Raw genomic sequence first — 12087 nt, 5'->3', positions numbered from 1 at the left:
ATCAAATATGCTGACTAATATTTTTATCTAAATGCTGAACGACACCAAAAATGCTACTACCCTTCAAAATTACCTTGAATAGTGCAAACCTATGGCCATGGAAACGAATTTATACAAATCACTATTTCTGTCTCTCACCCATAATATATGGAGACCATATAACCTTACTTTCGTATTTCGAATCTGAACAATGACTTTATACAAATCACCAGTCCACATTTATTATATATATTCTGCTACAAAATTTCAAACGAACCAAAGACCATCACTCACTTTTGTGCTTCTAATCTAAACACTCGTTGCATCCAGCCCATGCGTGGGAGATATATATGTGTACATACAACACATACGAAACAGTAAAAAGAAAATGGGAAAATATAAAAATACCCTGATAGTTACCTATTTGTTTCCACTGATAAAGATCTTGAAGAAAGATTAAATCAAGGAATTTATCACTAAATATAAAACGCAGTATGTCAAGCAGGTTGTGGTCAGCTGGTTAGATCAAAGCACTAGCAATGCTTAGACCTGGGTTCAAAACCTTCTGAAGACATTTTCTCTGTTCATATGGGTCAAGACAAAAGAAACAAACACTCTTCAACAACAATATTCAAATCTATTAGATGATGACCTATAGCAACCATCTGTAGATATGTTCCCTTGTTAATATGGTTCAAGGCAAAAAAAATAAATGCTTTTCGACGACAATATTAAAATCTAATAGATGGACTGTAACAATCATTCACTACAACAAATTCTTGTAAAAGATAATTTCATTAAATTCGCCATATTATAAAAGAGATCCCGATTCCAGAACACCATTGCGATATAGATTCATAACAGCAAGCATTACCTCTGCCCTTTCTTCTTCATCTAGCTTTGAAGCCTGACTGTCAAGCATCATGGCTTCTAAGCTCAGAACGATGGAATGCTCCTTCCAGTAGTTCAATTGAAGAGCCCTCTCGCCTGAACACATACATTCATGCTTAATAACAATAACCCACCTCAATAATCCCCAAATCAACCCATAATAAATAGCCAGCGAGGCTAAAAAATCAAAAGATATGACAAATTCATGCCACCATTCAGATTCAAATAGAGGAAAAAACAAATTGCAAGCAAATTTTAACTACAAAATCAATAAACTCTTTAAATTTTCAATCAATAATCGAATACCCAAAACAAAATGTGCAATGCACTTACCATTGACGACCATGGTTCGTGAAAATGGTATACCCAGAAAAGACTGGATGAAAAGTAAAACCAACCGCCAATAAAGGAGATGCTAGCAGCCTTCATTGGCGATACGAGAGCGAGAAAATGTTCTGGATCTTCGGTTTGAGTTTCTTCCTTTCTGTTGCATGGGCCCTGGTCCAAAATGCTCGCAGATGTATTGCCCAAGTGAGCCCAGATTTCAAGAAATAAAACCAAAATCTAACAAAGGAGATGCTAGTAGCCTTCAATAGAGATACGAGATCTTGAAAATGTTCTTGATATGCGGTTTGAGTCTTTTCCCTTCTTCATTGGCCAAGACTCTTTACCTAATCCAAAATGAAAGAAACGCTCACAGAAAAATATCTTCAAGAGTGACATTCTATGGGAAAAAGCAGTAAAAATATTTTGAAAAAACAGTCACACTTTAAATCAACGGTTGAAAGTGTCTCACTTGATCGAATGGAGCATGGTAAAAGTGTTGCTGTGTAGCATCCAATGCCAGCTCCTAGCTCAATTACCGATTTACCCTTACGTGATGGTAAAAGAGAAAGTATCTGCAACACAGATAAACATTTATGTTTTACATTTGAACGTATAGATATTTTGCTTTCAGTTTCATGCTATCTTGTTATTTCTATACCAAAATTGTAACAGGCAAAAAGGAACAAGCATAACAAGAACTTGTAAAATAAAAAGTAAATGCTCTCGTAGACTGTCAACGCAAGTGAAGTTGCCGAGACATTTGCTAGCATTTACATAAAACTGAGGAATAATTATAAATCACAAAACTTCATTTGAGACAGTTTAAATTAACAATTATAAAACCAAGCAACTGTTTACAATTAGATGAAACGTCCGTTATAAACAAATGAATGTTACGAGTCCTCAAAGTCAAAACCCGCTATACTTAAACTTTGAAATTAAGATTCTTTCATGTCAAAACATTAAGTCAGAAGTATGTTGCATAGCCAACTTCACTTTCACATTAAGATCCACAATGCCGCAACTCAGATCATAATCCTTTGACCTAATCAGCATCATTTTGCTAGTAACGAACTGAAAGTGCGGCAAATTTAGAGCTGAAGGTATTAACCTAATCATCAAAATCATCAGATTAAGATTCCAATATGTTGCAACCCAAGCCTTGGCATAGATTGTCTGAACTTTCCTTCAAAGTTCATATTTTGTCAATGTAGAAAAGGAACTATTGCAAACTAAGCTCCTTTGTTGATTGAGATCACAGTCCCTGATTCATTCGCCCCTACAGTCACAAAACTAGATCCCTAAACCTCACCTAATTAAACTCCTACAAGCAGACATAATTTACCCTTGACATTGGGTGATATAATATTGGTGTATCTTATGACTCTCTTCATGAGAATTGGTGGAGTACTCCCAGTTAACTGCTATATCAAATATACTGACTAATATTTTTATCTAAAACACCAAAAATGCTACTACCCTTCAAAATTACCTTGAATAGTGCAAACCTATGGCCATGGAAACGAATTTATACAAATCACTATTTCTGTCTCTCACCCACAATATACAGAGACCATATAACCTTATTTTTGTATTTCGAATCTGAACAGTGACTTTATACAAATCACCAGTCCACATTTATTATATATATTCTGCTACAAAATTTCAAACGAACCAAAGACCATCACTCACTTTTGTGCTTCTAATCTAAACACTCGTTTCATCTAGCCCATGAGTGGGAGATATATATGTGTACATATAACACTTACGAAACAATAGAAAGAAAATGGGAAAATATAAAAATACCCTGATAGTTACCTATTTGTTTCCACTGATAAAGATCTTGAAGAAAGATTAAATCAAGCAATTTATCACTAAATATAAAACACACTATGTCAAGCAGGTTGTGGTCAGCTGGTTAGATCGAAACAATAGCAATGCTTAGACCTGGGTTCAAAACTTTCTAAAGACATGTTTTCTGTTCATATGGGTCAAGACAAAAGAAACAAACACTCTTCAACAACAATATTCAAATCTATTAGATGATGGCCTGTAGCAACCATCTGTAGACATGTTCCCTTGCTAATATGGTTCAAGGGAAAAAAAACAAACACTTTTCGACGACAATATTAAAATCTAATAGATGGACTGTAACAACCATTCACTACAACAAATTCTTGTAAAATATAATTTCATTAAATTCGTCATATTATAAAAGAGATGCAGATTCCAGAAGACCATTGCGATATAGATTCATAACAGCAAGCATTACCTTTGGCCTTTCTTCTTCATCTAGCTTTGAAGCCTGACTGTCAAGCATCATGGCTTCCAAGCTCAGAACGACGGAATGCTCCTTCCAGTAGTTCAATTGAAGAGCCCTCTCGCCTGAACACATACATTCAGGCTTAAAAACAATAACCCACCTCAATAATCCCCAAATCAACCCATAGTAAATAGCCAGCCAGGCTAAAAAATCAAAAGATATGACAAATGCATGCCACCAATTGGATTCAAATAGAGGAAAAAACAAATTGCAATAAAATTTTAACTACAAAATCAATAAACTCTTGAAATTTTCGATCAATAATCGAATACCCAAAACAAAATGTGCAATGCACTTACCATTGACGGCCATGGTTCGTGAAAATGGTATACCCAGAAAAGACTGGATGAAAAGTAAAACCAACCGCCAATAAAGGAGATGCTAGCAGCCTTCAATGGCGATACGAGAGCGAGAAAATGTTCTCGATCTTCGGTTTGAGTTTTGTCCCTTCTTTTGCATGGGCCCTGGTCCAAAATGCTCGCAGATGTATTGCCCAGATTTCAAGAAATAAAACCAAAAGCTAACAAAGGAGATGCTAGCAGCCTTCAATAGAGATACGAGATCTTGAAAATGCTCTTGATCTGCGGTTTGAGTCTCTTCCCTTCTGCTTCATTGGCCAAGACTCTTTGCGTAGTCCAAAATGAAAGAAACACTCACAGAAAAATAGAAATAAAAGAATAGGAAAAAGCAGTAAATATATTTGGAAAAAGCAGTCACACTTCAAATCAACGGTTGAAAGTGTCTCACCTGATCGAACGGAGCAGGGTAAAAGTGTTGACAATTGTTGATGCATAGGAAGGCCTATCGGCCTAACTAATTATAGCAAGTATATTCCATGTAGTGATTAACCTTAATATATGAAAAATATTTAGCATCATTAATGGTGACTATTGTTAGCCTCAAAATATATTCAATGACCCACCTTTGTTCATAGTGACATCTTCCTAAATAATGTTTACTCGTCGTCATCTTACACGTTAATTTTTAGAAAGTTATGTATGACATCTCCAATGTATTAGCATGGATGATACATAACAGATCATAATCGACAAGATTCACTCACGCAACAAGCCCAGCTATAAAAGTAAACCACGTTAATGCCAAATATCATAGTAATTATGAGATGTGCAACTTATCTAATAGTTCATTATTTTATTTGTTAATTAGCAAATTATTATATTATTAATGCAATGGTACAATTTTATTGGATAAATATGTAATCCTATTTTGATATAAGGATATAATCATGAAAAATGAAATATAATATGTTTTTTTGATATAAGGATATAATCATGAAAAATGAAATATAATATGTTTTTTTTTTTTTTTTTTCATTTTAACATGTACATTATATTTCTAAGTATGTACTAACCTATATTGGTAGGATCAAAGAGTTATGATAAGTGTTTACGAAACTCAAACTATAATGAGCAATTACATCACTTTGATACCTATCTTAATATAACTCTACAAAATAATTATCTTAATATAATTTTATTAAATAATTATCTCAATATAACTTTATTTATAATAGAATAGAATTGCATAATTAACTATATCTCACATTATTTTGGGTTTTGCAATGTTTTAATTTTTCTTTTTAGTTCATGTCTTTTTTGTTAGGTTCACACTTAACACTTCCATTTTCTCATTTAATTTTTTTTCTTTGATTTCTTATTCATAGGTGTTTACCACCTTATCACAATTGACAATCGGTGACTTGTTTGTAGCTATGTATAATATAGTCCAAAACAAAATTGTAACCATTCAAAATTGTAATCATTGTTTTCGTAGTTGATGGAAAATCCACCTTAGGTTATTAATCCTAGCTCATTTCAAAATCATTAATATCAAGATCTCAATCAACTTGAATAATGGTTCTAAAATTCTCATCTAATTTAATAATTAGTACCAAAAAAAAAAAAACTACACCACAAGACTTTTAGGCAAGATACTATCTAGGTTGCCACCAAAATATTTCATATTTTAAATCCCTTATTTGTTTGTTTTTCACATTCCAATGGCACTTTGAGTGGCAAATAGAGTGATAAAGTGGCCATGTTTATTTATACCAAAAAAAATCATAAGTAATATCCACATTTCACTCCATTAAGACATGAGTGTGTCTAACTTTTTACACAAAAATGTCCATAGAAACATGTAACTAGAATATAAAGAAGAATCTATTGTCATGTCTTCATTTTTGACACTATTGTGTTCCAAGTTACTTACATATATACCTTTGTGTTCTGATTTACTTACTTACTTATATATACTGTTGTGTTTTGAGTTACTTATAAAAAAAGAGCACACACACACACAACTATCCTAGTAGGTCAATTCAACCATTTCAAACAAACTATTTCAAGGTATATTTTTTTTATGAGATCACTTATTCTAGCCAAATTGTGTCCCCCAATTTTACCAATGGTTATTTTAGCATATGATTATATCTCCCTTCATAAGAGGGGGGAGGTGGGGTGTGTGAATTATTCTTGTTATATGAGCGATAGTCTTGTTTCCATATATTTCTTGCCCCATTTCCTCCATGTCATGATATTTCTCCATGGAACTATGAATCATTGTTTTCATTTTATTGGTGATAATCATAGCTACACTATTGAAGCCAATAAATCAGAATTCCAAAAAAATTATGTTGGTTAAGAACATGGTTATGCACTGATAACCCTGAAAATTCCCCAACAAAAGTAGTATCATAGATAACATACCCCTTCCCATTTTACCCTTCAAATTTATCCCTTCCAAAGAAGGTTGCATTCCATATTCACTCTTTTTTGACCTTATATTTATTATGCATCATAAGGGTAAATGTAACTGACCTAACCCCCTTAGGTGTCCTTAAGGAAATAGGGTCCATAATTTTTTTAGCTTAAACATCAACAAGGGTCAATTTTTAGTTGTTATATTGTACAACTTAACAAGAGGTTTCCATAGATGTAATTTTATGAGATTATGCTTTCCAGGCACATAGTTGTGGCCCTTGGAATATTTCATTACACATCTTCTCTCTCCTAACACATCAACATCTTAACAAGCTCAAGGTTATTTCCTTTATATGTAAGATCCGTCTTTCTTCCTCTCCAAAACATGCTTTCACATTAGAGAATCCATATTTAAATTTCTCTAACTATTCCCCCTCTTTTTATCTTCATCAAAATCCATTATTTATTCTTCGTACTTTATTAATATATTGGCGCCTCTTACTCTATTTCCACCCATATTTCCTCTCACAAACACCCCCTTCTTTATTTATTTTTCTTACCTCATTAATGTATTGGTGCCACTTACTCTCGCCAACATTCCTTGGGTTCCTTTTACTTTATTTCCACCCATAATTCCTCTCACCAACATTACCAACATTCCCTTGGTTCCTATTACTTTATTTCCACCCATACCTCATGTCACCAGCATTCCCTTCTTTATAAGTGTTTCATTCTTTCCTTACATTGAAACATATAATCCCCAACCATATTTTCATCAATCACCAACACATTTATCCTCCTCAACACATGAACTTTCTTTTCACCAAAATGGGTCCCTTCATCACGGAAAACCTTTCTGAGTTCCCTTTCATTTATCAATGTTTATTTTTGTACTTCTTGGTAATATATTAGATACTACTTCAAATTTATGACAATTGGTGCATCTTGTATTGCATCCCCTACATCATTATATATACATAACGTGAAACCTGCTTCCTTTGTATATCAAATAACAAATTCCCAAATTGGGGTCTATCTCAAGGTTTTTTTATTATAGGTTCCAAAGGCACATGGACTTCTTTGTTGCTAAACACAACACTTAAATTAAGTGCACTTGATGCTCCCATTTGTGATCAAAAATTTTGCATCGAAAGTTTTCTTAGCAAAGATCTAATACTTTCATGTGTGCAAGTATACTCAGAGGAAATCAAAGAAACTACATCTTGTCTTTAACCTTCACATACTTTTTTAATTCAATCCCTTTCCTTAAAGGTGCTTGTAAAGTTATCTTCATCCTCTAATTTTCTAGATGACAAAGATCCTATAAATATCTTATCATCCTTTGGTTATATAAACATATGATGTTATTTTTAGAGCCTTAAGTATAAAAGGACAAGGAATTTGAATATATCAAATTCTATATAGTTACCACTAAAGTATTAATTTCTTTTAAATTAGTACACCTCAACAAAATATTTAATATATATTGACAAAATTGGACTCTTAGAAATGAAATCAAAGTGGATCATTAGGATGATAAAATAAATTAATGATAGTAACCATAGAGTTGATAACCACATGAAGAATCCACATTCTTCTCACTCCCATAGCCATAAGACTTATTTTCATTTTTATACATTAAAATGTTATATCCTCATACACTTAATCATGTCTCCAAGTTCCTAATCAAGTTGTGAAATTAAGCAACTCTCACTGAAGCTCGAGTATCAGGGAAGTCACTCACTCTAAAAATACTAAAAAATGTTTATGTCTCACTCACTCATCCATATTACTTAGCCTATTAGTGTTTTTGGTATAAATTAAATAAATCATCAAAACTTATGTAAATCATATGGGTCATCAAATAGAATACTAACCCAATAAACAAAAGACTATCAGTGAGACAGGATGAATAATCAAAATTCTTGCTTCCTGCAAGACCATAAGGCATTGGTGTTCTTCTCCAATAGATACATGCCCTTTTAATCCACTTAGTTATCATGGCAAAGAATTCCAAGGTTTCTACGAAGAAAAACTCCTCATAAAAGTGAAGATCACACAAGTCTACAAATATGAGAATGTACAACATTTTACATACATAAGTGAGAATTATTAACAAAATGAAGATGTGAAGTACGCCATCAATGGGGATACCACAAGAGATAATTGAATTTAAGACAAGCTATACTTTTCTGAAAATTCATGGCTCAAAATGGTTTCCAATTTTATACTTTATCCAACCAAAAATAATGACCAAAAACATTCAGAAAGATTCCATGTCTTCAAGAATAGTTGCAAAAATATCACCCCAAAATGTGTTAAAATGTTGTGGGTTGTTAGTTGTGCACACGATTAGTCTTGTCTTATTAGTGGGACAAGGATTGGTTGCTCCTTACACCACTAGCACCAAGTGACAAACACCACTAGCAACCCATTATATCCCCTCCAAAATTGAGAATCAAATGTCTAAAAGGTAATGTTTAGACATGATGGCTCATATAGGTACCCAATAAGCCTTAGGAGTGGCAAATAGAAATCTAATAGTTACACATTTTAGTTTTGTATTCTAAATAGCTTGAATAGATTTTCCCAATACTGGGATACGAGCTTGCATCATTGTCACGAACAAAAATGTAACATATACAACCAATGCCAAAACTAGAAAGGAAATACTTAAGTGATATAGTACCAATACATTCTCCTAGAACCTATTCTCACAAGTGGATATTCCAAAGAGATATATTAACACCCAATTTGCATAAAATACAAATGCTTATGATGTTAGGAGAGTTAAGTGCTAGCTATCCACCATACAAGTAATGTCATAGAGGCAAGGAAAAGATTTAAATTTCCATTATATATGTATATATGGTTGCTTACAATCAATGTATGCCATGCATCAACTCATAACACTGTAATTGCTTTCCCATTATCCTTGTCATATGTGACATCTATATAAAGATAATACTTATGTGATTAAGGAATAGTAAAAAACTTGTCATGGCCAACTCTTCAAAATCTCGAAAGGAAAGGCTTGCTATGATAACCTATAGCCACATAAATAGTATGCTATGAAATTCAATGTCACATCTCTATAACCTTGTTGTAAGTATTCCAAACCAGCTTTAGAAATATTGAAACCACGTAATTCACACACATGCCCCTAATCCTTATTGCATGGATTTCAAAATTTTTAAACCATTGTACATAAATCATGCTACCAAGGATGGAGATTAACAAAATTTAGAGGGACACTCCCTCTTGGTATAATGTTTTAATCAATGAGGAAAACAACACTGACTGAGTAAATCCCTAGAATCTTTGTTATCATCCTTGCTCAGTTATATAATTGTATGAGTTGGAAAGGTTAGTTGATTATGTTGATTAGACCCAATAATACCAAGTTGGATATGTAAGTTAGTTGATTTTCAAATTGAACCATGTAAACTAAGATAGTTAGATAATTGTAATCCCCTGTCATTGATTCCTAAAATATAAATATGTGACTATGTAACTAAGAAAGAGTAGTTGGTGTTGTCTTAATATAATAATCAAGTGCATATGTATGGCTCTCATATTATTAGTTTTTGTTCTCTTCAATCTATATTAATAATAAAGTGCATATGTATGTCTCTCATATTATTAGTTTTTGTTCTCTTCCATCTCTTATCTGTGTGTTTTTATAAAATTGTTGTATATTACACTGCTCTCGAAAATTATTGGCAGCTATTCCTCATAATTCTGTGAATTATAATATTATTTCTTGTCTATTCAATCATGTACACAAAGATATTGAGTTTGGAATAAATTGACTGCAATATATCAATAATTATTTTAAAAATTACACAAGAAAACCCACTAACTTTGTTTAAAGTATGAACATAATTCTCCATTAAAACTCACCAATTATTTTATAAAGTTATTCCAAACAACTAGTTAAATATCCTATAAATAAAAGATAAACTTCAGACAATCAATTCATTAAAAAATCATGAATAAAAGATGGATAATTTGCATTCATGGATTGAAAAAATTGTTGAATATTATTACAAAAATGAGCCATCAAAGGTTAGAAAGATATTATAATATTTATTATGAAAAACAAACTATCAAAAATTAGAAAGAGATTATAATATTTATTAAGAAAAACAAGTCATCACAGATTAGAAACAGAATATAATGCTTCTTACCTTAGAAATCTATCTTATAGTGTTGATTATATTTAGGCGGTTTTAAAAGTTTAGGTCAATTACAGTATGCTTGTGGATACTTGGAACTCATACAGCTGGAAGACGAATTATTTACATTATTTACCAAACCAAACCACTTGAACTAACTAAGATCCTTTGATAGAAAAAACACCAAGATCCTTTGGCAGAAAACACACCAATATTATTAGAATGAAAAGACCACATTTACCAGATAGTTATACAACTTTATATGAATTTTTATTACTCTAAAAGGACACCATATTTGTCTACCGTGAGATACTTTTATTACTCTAAAAGGACACCATATTTGTCTACCGTGAGATACTTTTAGCTATAATACCAAGCTATGGCCAAATACCATTATGAGCCACATGATACTATGTTATGCAAAAATATATATACTATAGTTCCGCCATGTATTGAACTCTAGTTACAGTTGTTGGCTAGGAAATTGGATGCGAGGTAGAAATCCTCAATGGCTTTTATGAAGCGAAGCGCAACATCCCTGGCCTTCTCAGGGGGCGCAACGTTGGGAGAGAGGGGCTGATATTCGGCTCTCCAACCAGCGATGCATTTATTCTTCCCTTCACCTCTGAAAGAGAACGTAACAGTGTATGGATCATACATCTTCTTTATCTCCCCTTCAACCACTTTGTATTTCATCTGTAGCACGCCACTCCCTGGTTCCTCGTTCACCTCCTCTATCCTCTGCTTTGATTCGCCTCCGTACGTATTTTCACCTGCCGTCACGCGCCCCACAATAATAGACTAAAAAAATGGTTATTGGCTGCGCGTAAGTATAGGAGGAAGCAATCCAAGGAGTTCAAAACACAAAACAGAAACAGTGGTAAAAAAAAACCATTACCTGGTACGAGTTTGACCAATCTGATGCTACCTGGACGACCGTCCCCTTCGAGATATTCGGCATTGGCAAGGAAAGTAGGGTTCACTTTCTTGATGAGCTCATTGGTCTTGAATATTTCCCATGCGTTACTTGCGGGAACATTCAGCTCCACTTCTCCATTCATTACTCCCATTTTTCTCTTTCGCACTGTAAATGGCAACAAGAATTTTTACAGGAGAAGAAGAGGATATGGTTGTACTGAGTGTAGGGGAAGTGATGGTTGGGATTTTATAGCCATTCAAAACGATACTACAGAAATATGATACCTAGCGGTGATTAAAAAGTTACATCAGATTCTGTTCTGTGCTGGTGTTGTAACTGTATGTTTCATACAAAAACATATCGAAGGCTGGCCACATGATTCTGATCATGTGCAATCAAAAAGGACTAACGTACACTAATGTACCTATCAAATATTCACAATGCATATCACATCAATACCATCGTAGGAAAGACAATAACAATAGATGCCTTCTTATAATTATGGCAAAAAAAGACAATGCATATCACATCAATACCATCGTAGGAAAGACAATAACAATAGATGCCGTCTTATAATTATGGGAGAAAAGATGAAGATGGAATATGTTTCTTTATGAAAAGGGAGTGCATGCAGCCAGGAACGATACTACTTGATGTGAAAGTACTGCTTATCCACTTTCTACTTTTCTCTCTGATAGAAATGGTTTTTAACAATTATATTCTCTATATTTTCCAATCATTTTGAAG

At 33.1% G+C, this 12087-nt stretch overlaps 1 protein-coding gene across 1 annotated transcript; it reads right to left on the bottom strand.

Moving 5' to 3' along the window:
• Positions 1 to 10635: 10635 nt before the first annotated feature.
• LOC149180999 (pathogenesis-related protein 2-like) lies at positions 10636 to 11577 on the bottom strand. The gene is made up of 2 exons (XM_089418257.1): positions 11320 to 11577; positions 10636 to 11194 (listed from the first exon to the last, which is right to left on the bottom strand). Exons 1-2 carry the CDS (start codon positions 11489 to 11491, stop codon positions 10881 to 10883), a joined length of 486 nt encoding a protein of 161 aa, XP_089274383.1. The 5' UTR covers positions 11492 to 11577; the 3' UTR covers positions 10636 to 10880.
• Between the last annotated feature and the right edge of the window lie 510 nt (positions 11578 to 12087).

This window comes from Pinus tabuliformis, chromosome 3_2 (assembly GCF_031772625.1).
Source record: "Pinus tabuliformis cultivar Carrire ecotype Pingquan chromosome 3_2, CPIR1, whole genome shotgun sequence".
Lineage (NCBI taxonomy): Eukaryota > Viridiplantae > Streptophyta > Pinopsida > Pinales > Pinaceae > Pinus > Pinus tabuliformis.
This window is presented reverse-complemented; position numbering and strand designations above follow the sequence as displayed.